Raw genomic sequence first — 15,087 nt, forward strand, 5'->3', positions numbered from 1 at the left:
TAAATCTCCCCCTGTGCTCCTTCTTGCTCAATGGCATCTTTCCCACAGCAGAGAAACCAGAACTGAGAACTGAACACAGTGCTCCACAGCACCCCCCCACCCTCCCGCAATCGATAACCCCACCCACCCTCTCACCTTTACAGGTAACATTGTCCGTGTCCAGGATCTGATCCTCAGCACAGGCACATGACCTGCCCTCTGGGTTGGCGAGGCAGAGACTGCTGCATCCTCCGTTGTTGACACGACAGGCGTTCGACCCTGGGGCAGGAGTGGGCCATAACAGACAGTGAAGCACAGCACACACACTAAACCCCCACCAACCCCAGACGCGATTCAACAGGACGGTCTGGTGTCCAACAAACACCTGGAACCGATGCGGGGAGAAGACGGCTGGGGCCAAGACGAGGGAGTTCCAGAGCTGGGGGACCCAGGGCAGCTGAAGGACGGGAGAGAGAGAGAGGTGGGGAGGTGTAGGGAGGGGTTCCAGAGCTGGGGGACCCTGGGCAGCTGAAGGAGGGGAGAGAGAGAGAGGTGGGGAGGTGCAGGGAGGGAGTTCCAGAGCTCGAGGACCCCTCCCTCTCTCACCTTGCTGCTGCTGGGCATCGTACATGCGGATCTCAAACGTTGGGGGGCGTTCACTCCTCAGCAGAGTGACAACCTTGGCCGCCTGATCATACCGGTAGATCTTCCCGCTGCGGTACTCTGTCCAGAACAGGTAGCTGCCGTAGTGGGTGAATCCGAAAGGGTGGCTCAGCTCTCCCCGCTCGTACACCGCCTGTGTGGGGGGAGGGCAAAGAAGGGGTTAATCCCACCTCATCCCTGTCAGTGAACCTGAAGAACTGGTTGTTGACCAGGTAATTGGTTTATTATTGTCCCTTGTATCCCCGAGGTCCAGTGAAAAACTTGTCTTGCACACCGATTGTACAGGTCAATTCATTAAACAGTGCAGTTACATTGGGTTAGTACAGAGTGCATTGAGGTAGTACAGGTAAAAACAATAACAGTACAGAGTAAAGTGTCACAGCTACAGAGAAAGTGCAGTGCAATCAGGTGCAAGGTCACAACAAGGTAGATCGTGAGGTCAGAGTCCATCTCATCGTATAACGGAACCGTTCAATAGTCCTATCACAGTGGGGTAGAAGCTGTCCTTGAGCCTGGTGGGATGTGTCCTCAGGCTCCTGTATCTTCTGCCTGATGGGAGAGGGGAGAAGAGAGAATGTCCCGAGTGGGTGGGGTCTTTGATTACGCTGGCTGCTTCATCAAGGCAGCAAGAGGTATAGACAGAGTCCATGGAGGGGAGGCTGGTTTCTGTGACGTGCTGAGATGTGTCCACAATTCTCTGCGGTTTCTTGTGGTCCTGGTATTGGTTCATTATTGTCACATTTACCGAAATACAGGGAAAAACATGTCTTGCATACCGTCCGTACAGACCAATTCACCACATCAGTACATCGAGGTAGTGCAAGGGAAAAGCAATAACAGAATGCAGAATAAAGTGTCCCAGCTACAGAGTAAGTGCAGTGCAATAAGGTGCAAGGTCACAACAAGGTAGATCGTCAGGTCAGAGTCCGCCTCATCATATAAGGGAACCGTTCAATAGTCTTATCACCGTGGGGTAGAAGCTGTCCTTGAGCCTGGGGGTACGTGCTTTCAGGCTTTTGTATCTTCTGCCCTATGGGAGAGGGAGAAGAGAGAATGTCTGGGGTGGGGGGGGGGTGGTTGATTATGTTGACTGTTAGAGGTAAAGACAGGGTCCAAGGAGGGGAGGCTGGCGTCCGTGATGTGCTGGGCTGTGTCCACAACTCTCTGCGGTTTCTTGCGATCCTGGACAGAGCAGTTGCCGTACCAAGCCGTGATGCATCCAGATCGGATGCTTTCTGTGGGACATCTGTTAAAGAGTGGTGAGAGTCAACGGGGACATGCCGAACCTCTTCAGCCTCCTGAGGAAGTAGAGGCGCCGGAGAGCTTTCTTGGCCATGGTGTCTATGAGGTCTACATACCTCAGGGAGGGTGAATGTGCGCCGGTCTCCATTGGGGATCGGCAGTGGAGAGAGTCAGCAGCTTCAAACCCCTGGGCGTTAACATCTCAGATGACTTGTCCCGGGCCCAACACACAAGAGGCGATCATAAGGAGGGCGCGCCAGATTCTCTACTTCCTCGGGAGGTGAAGGAGATCGGGCTTGTCACCGAACGCTCTGACAAACTTCTACAGATGTCCCGTTGGAAGTGTCCCGACCAGTTGCATCACGGTCTGGGACGGCGATTCGAATGCGCAGGAAGCTGCAGAGAGCAGTGGACCCAGCCCCAATACATCACGGGCACATCCCTCCCCACCGAAGGGAGTGTCTACAGGAGGAACTGCCTCAAGAAGGCGACTTCTGTCGTCAAAGATCCCCCCAACCATCCGGGCCGGGCCGTCTCCTCGCAGCTCCCGTCGGGCAGGAGGTACAGAAGCCTGAAGTCCCCACACCACCAGGTTCAAGAACAGCGACTTCCCTTCAACCATTTGGTTCTTGAACCAATCGGCACAACCCTAATAACGACGTGCACTGAAGTAATCTCAGATGGCGTCAAAGAATCGACTTGTTCTCCCGACAGCGAGGGGGCAGGGACATTCCCTGGGGTACTAATCACTGCCTCAGTACAGCAGCACTGGGACCGCTCTGCACTGCAGAGAACTTGTTTTGTGTTCTAATTCTGTTCTTTCTTGTAAAAATCGTGTTTAAAATATATATTTTTCTCCCAAAGTTTGCATGTCTGGTGCTACGCCCTTGCTACAAGTTTTTTATTGCAGCTGTGCGCACACGTACTTGTGCATACAACAGTAATCTCAAAGAATTTTAATATCCCTGCACCCACACCATTGCAGAGCTCCCTCCTCCCTGCCCGTCCCGCAGCACAGGGCTCCCTCCTCCCTGCCCCTCCCGCAGCACAGGGCTCCCTCCTCCCTGCCCCTCCCGCAGCACAGGGCTCCCTCCTTACCGCCCCTCCCAATGCGCGGCGCTCCCTCCACCCCACACTTCCCTCCTCACTGCCCCTCGCACAGCGCTCCCTCCTCACCGCCCCTCCCACCGCACTCCCCTCCTGTCCGTGCCGTTGAGGTAGATCCCCTCGATCCTGGCGTAATAGGCCTCGCAACCTCCCGTGACGGTCCCCTCCCTCCTCACCGCCCCTCCTGCAATGTTTCCCTCCCACCCCCCGCCCTCCCACCGCGCTCCCTCCCTCCTCACCCTCCTGTCTGTGCCGTTGAGGAAGATCCTCTCGATCCTGTCGTAGTAGGCCTCGCACCAGTACAGTATCTCGTTCTGGGCGTCCAGGCTGAGGCCGTTGGGCCAGAGGATGGTCTTGGAGGTGACGAAGACGTTGCGGTGGGTGCCGTCCATCCAGGCCCTCTCGATCTTCCCCCGCTTCGTGTCCTTTGGATCCTCCTCCCAATCCGTCCAGTACATCCACCTGCGGGAGACCACCGTCAGCCCCGCTCCCTGCCCCTCCCCACCGCACCGTCACCCAGGGTCACGGAGACACACAGCGCACAGAAACAGGCCCACCGAGATTCCCATCCCAGCTGGTCCCATCTGCCCGCGTTTGGCCCATATCCCTCTGAACCTTTCCCGTCCACGGACCCGTCCGAGTGTTGTTAATGTCCCTGCCTCACCCACTCTCTCTGGCAGCTCGTTCCCACGTACTATTCTCGAGGCGAAAATCTTGCCACTCAGGTCAGAGTTGGAATCATTAACAACATTTAGAGTGTAACTCGGACAGGTCCGTGGATGGGAAAGGTTCGGAGGGATATGGGCCAAACGCGGGCAGGTGGGACCGGCTCAGGTGGGCACCTTGGTCGGCACGGACCGGTTGGGCCGAAGGGACTGTCTCTTTGCTGTGATGACAATGAGCTTGTGGGGGAGAGAGGGAGACAGAGAGAGACAGACAGACAGAAAGAGGGAGACGCAGACAGAGAGAGAGAGAGAGACAGAGAGAGAGGGAGAGACAGAGAGAGGGAGAAACAGAGAGAGAGAGACAGACAGAGACAGAGTGTGAAGCAGAGAGAGAGACACAGAGGGAGACAGAGAGAGAGTCAGAGAGATAGAGAAAGGGAGAGAGAGAAAAGGAGAGAAAAGGAGAGAGAGAGAGAGACAGAGAGAGAAAGGGAGGGAGAGAGAGGAGGAAGAGACAGAGAGAGATAGAGAGAGAAGGGGAGAGAGAGAGAGAAAAGGGGAGAGAGAGAGAGACAGAGAGAGAGATAGAGAGAGAAGGGGAGAGAGAGAGAAAAGGGGAGAGAGAGAGAGAGACAGAGAGAGAGAAAGACAGAGAGGGAGAGAAAGGGAGAGACAGAGAGAGAGAGGGAGAGAGAGTCCCTACACAGGGTGTCCAGGGCAGTGGGGGTTTGGGGGAGACCACAGGAGGGAGCAGGCCCCGGGGGGCTCCAGGTGTAACACGGGGGGGGAGGAAGTGGGGCCCCAGCCCCCACCTACCCGTGCAAGGGATCGACGACGATGGCCCGCGGGTGGGTCATCTTGCCCTCGATGAGGGTCTTCCTGGTCTGGGAGGCCTTCTCCAGCCGGGCCACGCTGATGGACTTCTTTGGCCCGTCGTCCGTCCAGTACAGGTTGTCGGCCATCCAGTCCACAGCCAGCCCCTCCACGTTGTTCAGTCCTGGGGGGGCGGGGGGGGAGAGGGGGGGGAAGGAGAGGGGAGATGGAGGGGGGAGAGAGGGGGGAGAGAGAGGGCAGGGGGGAGAGAGAGCGCAGGGGGAGAGAGGGGGGAGGGAGAGAGAGGGGGAGAGAGAGGGCAGGGGGAGAGAGGGGGGAGGGGAGAGGGGAGGGGGAGAGAAGGGGAGAGAGAGAGGGGGAGAGCGGGGAAGAGAGAGGGGGTGAGAGACGGAGAGAGCAGGGGGGAGAGACGTCAGGGCACAGGTGTTTATACATACATGCGCGCGTGTGTGCACACACGCACACACACTACAGGCCCAGCACACAGCTGCCCCGCAGGCAGATTATGCTGTCAAGTCACAGGTGGTACGGACAATGCGCGCAGTTAGTCACACACAGTACATGTGATACAGGCAGTTATGGGCACATGCTACAGGCACACCATGCAGATATGCACAGAGTACAGTCAGAAGACGAAGATACACACATGGTACAGGCAATTGCTCAGACACAGGCAGACAGAAAAGGTACAGTCGGAACACTCAAACGCCCACTCAGTCCAGGGAGAGTGTGGGGTGAAACACACGGGCTACAGGTACAGAGCACAGATGCACACGGTACAACACCCCCCCCCACCTCTCTCTCCCCTTCTTCAGCTGCCCCGGGTCCCCCAGCTCTGGAACTCCCTCCCTACACCTCCCCATGGTTGACCCAACTGCCCCCGACGTCCCACCACGCTTCTGGGTGGAGCGCGCCAACGTACCGGATTTGAGGATCGTCTCCCGGTCTGTGCCGTCTATCTTCTGCCGGCCGATGAGGTAGCTGGTGGTGTCGGCGAAGTAGATGTAGCCGGTCTCGGCGTGGAAGTCCAGTGCCCGGGGATTGATGAGGTTCTCGATGGGGATCATGTACTCGTCCGGGACCTTGTCGTTCATGGACATGCCCCGGATTATCCCCGGACGCCCCTTCCCGTAGACCAGGAACAGCTCATGATCCGGCTCTGGGGAGAAGGGACGGCATCAGGCTTGGTCCTCATGAGGAGATCGGTCCCACCAAAACCATCCCCCTCTCCCGCTTCCACGATTCACGACAAGCCAACATCACCAGCAGCCTGTCCTGGTCCAACCACGTAGATGCCACGGCCAAGGAAGCTCACCAGTGCCTCTACTTCTTCAGAAGGCTAAAGAAATTCGGCATATCCCCATTGCCCCTCGCAAATTTTTACCGATGCACCACAGAAAGCATCCTATCCAGATGCATTGCAGCTTGGTACGGTAACTGCTCTGCCCAGGACCGCAATGAAATGCAGGGAGTTGTGTCAGGAGGATAGGAGGAACAGAGGGATCTTGGGGTCCACGTCCATAGATCCGTCAAGGTTGCCGCACGGTCGATGGGGTTGTTAAGAAGGTGTATGGAGTGTTGGCCTTCATTAGTCGGGGGATTGAGTTCAAGAGCCGCGAGGTGATGTTGCAGCTCTATAGAACTCTGGTCAGACCACACTTGTTCAGTTCTGGTCGCCTCATTATAGGAAGGATGTGGGAGCTTTAGAGAGGGTGCAGAGGAGATTTACCAGGATGCTGCCTGGATTGGAGAGCATGTCTTATGAAGATAGATTGGGCGAGCTGGGGCTTTTCTCTTTGGAGAGGAGGAGGATGAGAGGTGACCTGATAGAGGTGTACAAGAGGCACAGATCGAGTGGACAGTCAGTATCATTTTCCCCAGTGTGACAATGGCTAACACGAGGGGACATAATTTGAAGGTGATTGGAGGAAGGTATAAGGGGGATGTCAGGGGTAAGTTTTTTACACAGAGAGTGGTGGGTGCGTGGATCGCACTGCCGGCAGAGGTGGTGGGGGCAGATACATTAGGGACGTTTAAGAGACTCTTAGATAGACACATGAATGATAGAGAAATGGGGGGCGATGTGGGAGGGAAGGGTTAGATAGATCTCAGAGCAGGATAAAATGTCGGCACAACATTGTGGGCCAAAGGGCCTGTACTGTACACAGTCTGTCTCCCCTGTAACAGGGGGACTGTACACAGTCTGTCTCCCCTGTAACAGGGGGACTGTACACAGTCTGTCTCCCCTGTAACAGGGGAACAAAACTGTACACAGTCTGTCACTGAAACAGTTAACTCTGCACAAGCATCGCAAAGGCACACTAACCGAACGAAAGTGATGTCTGTTCCCTGGGTAGGAAATGATAAACACATCCTAATTAAAGCTGTTAATTGTATGAATTCCAGCGACATCTGCTGACAGCATCTAATCAGCTAATTTAAATTTATAGGGTAGAACACTAAAACACACCCCCCCCTTCCCCCCCCACACCCCTCCCCAATCCAGCTCGCGCCTGGGAGATGCAGACACAGAGAGCTGCCTGCGTTCAGTCCGGAGAGATGGAAGTGATTGAACGCCGGCAGGGCCGAGGGTCTGAAGCCGCAGATAGTGTGTCAGTGCGGAGAGGGAGTGCGGGCGAGGTGGGGAGGGCATGGGGGGGGGGGGGGGGGAGGAGGGGAGGGGAGGTCAGAGAGGGAGGGAGGGCGGAGGGGCGGAGGAGAGGAGGAAGGTGGGAGGGGGAGGGAAGGATGGGAGGGAGGTGGGAGGGCGGAGGGATGGGAGGGAGGTGGGAGGGCGGAGAGAGGGAGCGAGAGAGTGAGAGCAAGACAGGAAGGGAGGGAGGGGTTACAGAGACAAGAGGAGGGTCGGGACGGAGAGGTAGGGATGAGCAAAGGCACAGAGGGAGGGTTAAAGGAATATGGGGGGGAGACAGAGAGGGAGGGGGACAGAGGAGAAGAGAGTCAGAGGATTGTGGTGGAACAGGGTATGAGGTGGGGGGGATTTAAGTGGGGGACGGGGAGTGGGGGGGCAGGGAGTAGGTGTGGTGGAGGGGGAGGGAAAGGGGTTGGAGGCAGGGGGTAAGGGGCTGGAGGGGTGGGGGGGAAGAGGCGGGGAGGGGAAAGGGGTCAGCCCCTCGACACCAGGGACCCAGCAGACGCGACACTCACTTTTACACGACTTGCCGTCACTGCCCAGGCTGAATCCAGAGCGGCAGCGACACGTCCGGGACTTGTGGCTGTTCCCCAGCAGGCAGATGTCCGAGCAGCCCCCGGGCTTGTTGAACTGGTCCGGCTCACAGGCATGGCTCCGTACTGGGGTGGGGGGCGGTGGGGAGTGGGGAGAGAATGAGACCACTCAGAACCATCGCAGAGCACGGCGGCGCTCCCTCCTCACCGCCCCTCCCACAGCGCAGCACTCCCTCCCCGCCGCCCCTCCCTCCTCACTGTCCCCCCCGTGGCGCCCCCTCCTCACCGCCCCTCCCGGGGGGAACTGATCCACTGACAGAGCACCCCGCCCCATCACACCCCACTCCCCGAGCTCAGGCGTCTACCCAGAAGGCAGTCAAGTGTCCAGCGCTAAGCCAGGGGTGTCCCCACAGAGGGTGACGGGGAGAGTTCATGGGTGGGGAGCTGGGAAAATCAGGGGATTCGCCGCAGGGCAAGATCCCGCGATCCACCGGCTATCCAACAACCTGTCCCGGGCCCAGCGCACAGACGCGATCACAAGGAAGCTGCGCCAGCGTCTTTACTTCCTCAGGAGGTCGGGCTCGTCACCAAACACTCCGACAAACTTCTACAGATGTCCCGTTGGAAGTGTCCTGACTGGTTGCATCACGGTCTGCAACGGCGATTCGAATGGGCAGGAGGCTGCAGAGAGCAGTGGACCCAGCCCCGATACATCACGGGCTCATCCCTCCCCACCATCAGGAGTATCTGCCTCAAGAAGGCAACGTCCGTTGTCAAAGATCCCCCCACCATCTGGGCCGGGCCGTCTTCTCGCAGCTCCCGTCGGGCAGGAGGTACAGAAGCCTGAAGTCCCCACACCCCCAGGTTCAGGAACAGAGGCTTCCCTTCAGCCATTCAGTCCTTGAACCGACCGGCACAACCCTGATCACTGCCTCAGTGCAGCAACACTGGGACCACTTTGCACTGCAGTGGACTTGGTTTGTTCATGTTCTGAGAATGTTCTTTCTTTAAATTATGAATAATTTACATTTTTCTCGTGAATTTTGCCAAGCTGAGCTACGTGCTCGCTGCAAGCAAGTTTTCCATTGCACCTGTACACACATGGACTTGTGCGCGGGACGGTGAACTTGACTTGGACTTTACTCAGGCACTGCCTGGTGATGAGAGAGAGAAAGATTCTTTCCCTGACAGGGGTAGAATGCCTGGAGAAGGGCTGCAAAGAAAAAGTTGGGAACTATCGACCAGTAAGCCTAACATCTGTGGGTAGGTACATTCCTGGAGGAGATTCTGAGGGAGAAGATGTACAAACATCTAGTAAGATGGGGGCTGACTGGGGACAGTCAGCACGGCTTTGTCCGTGGGAGATCACGTCTCAGGAACTTGACTAAGATGTTTTGAAGAAGTACCCAAGAAGGTCGATGACGGCAGGGTGGTAGTGGAGGTCCACATGGACTTCAGTAAGGCCTTTGATAAGGTTCCAGATGGTAGGCTGCTCTGGAAGGTGAGATCGCATGGGATCCAGGGAGAGCTGGGTAACTGGATCCACAGTTGGCTCAGAGGGTGGAAGGTTGTTTCTCGGACTGGAGGCCCGTGACTAGTGGTGTTCCCCAGGGCTCAGTGCTGGGCCCACTGATGTTTGTCACCTACACCCACAATTTTGGATGTGAATGTACAAGGCCCGGTTAGTAAGTTTGCAGATGACACTACGATAGGTGGTCGACACTGAAGGTGGTGATCAGGATCTACAGGGGGACCTCGATCAGTTGAGTCAGTGGGCCAAGGAATGGCAAATGGAGTTTAATTCTGCTAAGTGCAAGGTGTTGCGTTTTGGGAAGACAAACCAGGGCAGGACTTTCACAGTGAACGGCAGGGCCCTGGGGAGTGTTGTAGAACAGGGGGACCTGGGAACACAGGTACATGGTTCCCTGAAAGTGGTGTCACAGGTAGACAGGGCGGTGAAGAAGGCGTTCGGCACACTGCCCTTCACCGGTCAGGGCACTGAGTACAGGAGTTGGGAGGTTATGTAGCAGTTACAGGCCTCACTTGAAGCACTGTGTTCAGTTTTGGTCACCTTGTTACAGGAAAGATGCCATTGAGCTGGACAGAGCACAGAGGGAGACTTACGATGATGTTGCTGGGACTCGAGGGACTGAGTTATGGAGAGAGGTTGGGCAGGTTGGAACTTTATTCCTTGTAGCGTAGGAGAATGAGGGGCGACCTTACAGAGATGTATAAACCCACGAGGGGCATCGATAGGGTGAATGCGCACAGTCTTCCCCCCCCCAGGGTTGGGGAATCAAGAACTAGAGGGCACAGGTTTAAGGTGAGAGGGGGGAAAGAGATTTAATAGGGGACCCGAGGGGCAACTTCTTCACGCAGAGGGTGGTCCGTACGTGGAACGAGCTGCCAGAGGGAGTGGGTGAGGCAGGGACGTTAACAACACTTGGACAGGTCCGTGGATGGGAAAGGTTCAGGGGGATATGGTCCAAACGCGGGCAGATGGGAATCTCAGTGGGCACGGACCTGTTGGGCCGAAGGGCCTGTTTCCGTGGCTGTGTGACGCCGTGACCTCGGGTGACGGTGCGGTGGGAAGGGGCAGACGATGGTCTCGGGCAGGTGGGTGCACCGGACAGATTGGGAAGAATCTTGGTGGGGATCCCAGCTTATTGTTTTTACCTGTACTACATCAATGCATCCTGTACCACCTCAATGCGCCCTGTACTACCCCAAAGCGCCCTGTACTACCCCAATGCGCTCTGTACTACCCCAATGCGCCCTGTACTACCTCAATGCGCTCTGTGCTACCCCAATGCACTGCGCTACCTCAATGCACTCTGTACTACCCCAATGCACCCTGTACTACCTGAATACACCCTGTACTACCTCAATGCACTCTGTACTACATCAATGCACACTGTACTAACTCTATGCACTCTGTACTAACTCAATGCACCCTGTACCACCTCGATGCACTGTACTACCTCTCGATGCACTTTGTACTAACCCAATGCACCCTGTACTACCTCGATGCACTCTGTACTACCCCAATGCATGCTGTACTACCCCAATACGCTCTGTACTAACCCTATGCACTCTGTACCATCTCAATGCACCCTAAACTACCTCGATGAACCCTGTACTACCTCAATGCACCCTGTACTACCTCGATGCACCCTGAACTACCTCGATGCACCCTGAACTACCTCGATGCACCCTGAACTACATCAATCCACTCTGTACTACCTCCATGCACTCTGTACTACCTCCATGCACCCTGTACTACCCCAATGTGCCCTGTACTACCCCAATGCACCCTGTACTACATCAATGCACCCTGTACTACCTCAATGCACCCTGTACTACCTCGACATACTCTGTACTAACCCAATGTAACTGCACTGTGTAATGAATTGATCTGTACGATCAGTGTGCAAGACAAGTTTTTCACTGTACCTCAGTATAAGTGATAATAATAAACCAATACCAATATAGGAAGCTAGGTAGGAAGCTGAAAAGCAGAACCTCAAAGGTGGTAATCTCCAGACTGCTGCTTGTGCCATGAGCCAGTAAGAATAAGAGTAGGTTGATTTGGCAGATGAATGCATGGCTGAGGATTTGGTGCAGGGGGCAGGGTTTCAGATTTGTGGTTCATTGGGATCTCTTCTGGGGAAGGTACGACCTGTACAACAGAGACGGGTTACACCTGAACTGGAGGGTTCCAATATTCTTGTGGGCAGGTGTGCTAGAGCTTTTAGGGGAGGGTTTAAACTAGTTTGACAGGGGGATGGGAACCCGAGTGATAGGTCAGAGATTGATGCATTTAGCGTACAAGTGACAACAGTATACAAGACACAATAATAAACCAATACCAATACCAACACCTGCCGCAGGTGTCCAGAATGGGCTCGGGCATTGGGCACCCTCCCCCCACCAGGCGCCAGAAATACCCCCCGGGCGCAGCCCCTCGTTCCCCAGGGGAGGGGAGAGAGGGAAGGTGACTCACCACTCGGCTGCCGACGCTGGTGATAGACATGCAGCGCGCCCCCCTTGTCGACCCTCGTCACCACCTGCAGGTCGGTGCTATTGAAGCGGTTGACCCGGACCACGCTGGTCTTCTGCTGCTCGTTGGCACTGTCCGAGTTGGTGGCGTACATGTAGTTCTCGAACACCGTCAGCCCGTAGAGGTGCTCGATCTGCAGACAGGAAGGCAAGGGGGTTTCAGGGACCGGGCTGCGCTCGAACGTAACCCCCAGGCCCAGCCCACACACAGCGGTGGGAAGAAGGTATTTCCCGAAGGGGATCTCAGGGATGAGGGGGAAGATGCCAGTGTCTTTACTTTCTCCCTGTATCTCACGCCCTCTAATCCAGGCAGCATCCTGGTGAACCTCTCCTGCACCTTCTCCAAAGCCTCCCCCCCCCCCCCCCCCCCCCCCCCCCCCCCCCGACCAGAACTGGACGCGATACTCCAGACGCAGCCCGACCGGAGTTTTATACAGCTACAACGTGACTTCCTGACTCTTGAACTCGAGCGCCCCGACCGATGAAGGCGAACGTGCCGTACGCCTTCTCCACCGCCCTGTCGACCTGTGCGGCCACTTTCAGGGGAGCCGTGGACTTGGACACCAAGATCCCTCTGTACACCAACAATGCTAAGGCGACCGCCTCGTCGAGCACCTGTACCCTATCCACTACTGCGTTCTGTATCTCCCAGGTTCCATCACTGTAACCACCTCCCCCCCCCCCCATCCTCTGCCTCCTCCACTACCAAGTTGAGGTCAGACGCAAACTCGAGGAACAGCCCCTCACCTCCCGCCTAGGAAGTCGGCAGCAGGGATGCTGAAGTCTCCGAACTTCCAGAAGAGACGGGAGCAGAATGAGGCCGTTCAACCCATCGAGTGGGAAACCGGGGCCCTCAGTGGGTGTAAAGTGGGCGGGAAACGGGGTCCCGGTGAGCTTGAAGGGAAGTGGGAAACGGGGTCCCGGTGAGCTTGAAGGGAAGTGGGAAACGGGGTCCCAGTGGGTGTAAAGAGAAGCTGGAACGTCTCCCGGTACGTACGAATTGCCCCTGGATGATGGCGTGTCTGTGTTTGCCCTCGTAGTCCACCACTTCGATGTAGTCCAAGTAGGCGTCTGCCCAGTACACCAGCTTGGTCACCAGGTCCAGGGTGATCCCGTGGGGGAAGACGATCTTGCTGTCCACGATCTTGGTTCGGTTCTGTCCGTCCATGTCACACCGCTCCACCTTCGGAATCTGTCCGTAGTCCGTGAAGAACACCTTTCTGTCCCCGGGAGAGGGGGAGGAATGGGAGAGTGGTAACGTGGCGGCAAAACCTTCGCCCCCACCTATCCCACCACCACCCCCCCTCACAGACCAATACGGCAAAAGCTGTACAAGGCAATGGTTAGTAAGTTTGTGGGCGGTGTGGTTGACAGTGAGGGAGATTATCAGGACTTGCAGAGGGGTCTCGATCAGCTGGGTCAGTGGGCCCAGGAACGGCAGATGGCGTTTAATTTGGATCAGCGCGAGGTGTTGCGTTTTGGCAAGACAAACCAGTGTAGGACTTTCATGTTGAACGGGAGGGTCCCGGGGAGTGTTGTAGAACAGAGGGAACCTGGAGTACAGGTACCTAGACTGGTAAATGACAGGGGAGTGTTGTAGAGCAGGGGGACCTCGGGGTACAGGTACATAGACTGGTAAATGACAGGGGAGTGTTGTAGAACAGGGGACCTCGGGGTACAGGTACATAGACTGGTAAATGACAGGGGAGTGTTGTAGAACAGGGGGACCTCGGGGTACAGGTACATAGACTGGTAAATGACAGGGGAGTGTTGTAGAACAGGGGGACCTCAGGGTACAGGTACATAGACTGGTAAATGACAGGGGAGTGTTGTAGAACAGGGGGACCTCGGGGTACAGGTACATAGACTGGTAAATGACAGGGGAGTGTTGTAGAACAGGGGGACCTCGGGGTACAGGTACATAGACTGGTAAATGACAGGGGAGTGTTGTAGAACAGGGGGACCCAGGGGTACAGGTACATGGTTGCCTGAAAGTGGCATCACAGGTAGACAGGGTGGTGAAGAAGGTGTTCGGCACGCTGGCCTTCACCGGTCAGGGCACTGAGTACAGGAGTTGGGACATTATGTTGCATTTGTGTTGGATGTTGGAGAACTGCGTTCAGTTCTGGTCACCCTGCTGTAGGAAAGACGCCATTGAGCTGGAAAGAGCGCAGAGGGAGATTTACGAGGACGTTGCCGGGACTCGAGGGACTGAGTTACGGAGAGAGGTCGGGCAGGTTGGGACTTTATTCCTTGGAGCGTGAGGGGTGACCTTACAGAGGTGTATAAACCCACGAGGGGCATCGATAGGGTGAATGCGCACAGTCTCCCCCCCCCCAGCATTGGGGAATCAAGAACTAGAGGGCACAGGTTTAAGGTGAGAGGGGACCCGAGGGGCAACTTCTTCACCCAGAGGGTGGTCCGTACGTGGACCGAGCTACCAGAGGGAGTGGGTGAGGCAGGGACATTAACAACATTTAGAAGATACTTGAAAAGGTATGTGGATAGGAAAGGTTTAGATGGATATGGGCCAAACGCAGGCAAGTGGGACCATTTCCATGCTCTGTGAATCTATGACTCTGAACTATGAGGAGAGGTCGGACAGACTTGGGTTGTTCTCTCCGGAGTGTCGGAGGCTGAGGGGAGACCTGATAGAGGTTTATAAGATCACGAGAGGCACAGATAGAGTAAGTCGGGATCTTTCTCACCCAGGGTAGAAATATCAAATACCACAGGACATGCGTTTAAGGTGAGGGGGGGGAAAGTTCAGAGGAGATGTGCGGGGCAAGTTTTTTTACACAGAGAGCGGTGGGTGCCTGGAATGTGCTGCCAGGGGTGGGGGTGGAGGCAGATACGGCAGAGGGGTTTGTGAGGTTTCTGGATGTGCAGGGGAGGGGGTCACAGAGACGGGGAGGGGGTGCAGGGGAGGGAGGGGGTCATGGAGACGGGGAGGGGTGCAGGGGAGGGAGGGGGGTCGCAGAGACGGGGAGAGAGATGGACACTGTGCAGGCAGAAGGGATTAGATCAGTTCGGCTTTTAACTACCAGTTTAATTATTTCAGCACAACACGGTGGGCCGAAGGGCCTGTTCCTGGGCTGTACTCTTTTGCGTTCCATAAGTTAGTGGGGATCTGCTCAAGAGGGCTTCAGGAACATTCCCGGACCGTTGCCTCTGCCCGCCCGCACACCAGGGCGAAGGGAATCCAACGCGACACTCCACACGCGGACACACCGACGTCCTCTACCGCTGCACCGTAACCTCCCAACCCCTGTACTCGAAGGCCCCCTGACCCATGAAGGCTGAGGCTCAAGTCCCTTCCTTGGTCTTTACCTCTCGCTGCCTCGGTGAAGCA

The 15,087-nt window shown here is 56.2% G+C and overlaps 1 protein-coding gene across 1 annotated transcript in view; it reads right to left on the bottom strand.

Annotated features, from left to right (window-relative positions):
* Positions 1-15,087, bottom strand: part of LOC127566888 (low-density lipoprotein receptor-related protein 1-like) — a 177,398-nt gene that overhangs the window by 123,247 nt on the left and 39,064 nt on the right. The window contains 8 exon segments of the mRNA XM_052009403.1: positions 136-258; positions 586-775; positions 3,231-3,453; positions 4,473-4,653; positions 5,413-5,649; positions 7,659-7,802; positions 11,680-11,869; positions 12,733-12,955. Coding sequence (XP_051865363.1) covers positions 136-258; positions 586-775; positions 3,231-3,453; positions 4,473-4,653; positions 5,413-5,649; positions 7,659-7,802; positions 11,680-11,869; positions 12,733-12,955 — 1,511 coding nt within the window.

Source organism: Pristis pectinata, chromosome X (genome assembly GCF_009764475.1).
Source record: "Pristis pectinata isolate sPriPec2 chromosome X, sPriPec2.1.pri, whole genome shotgun sequence".
Classification (NCBI taxonomy): domain Eukaryota; kingdom Metazoa; phylum Chordata; class Chondrichthyes; order Rhinopristiformes; family Pristidae; genus Pristis; species Pristis pectinata.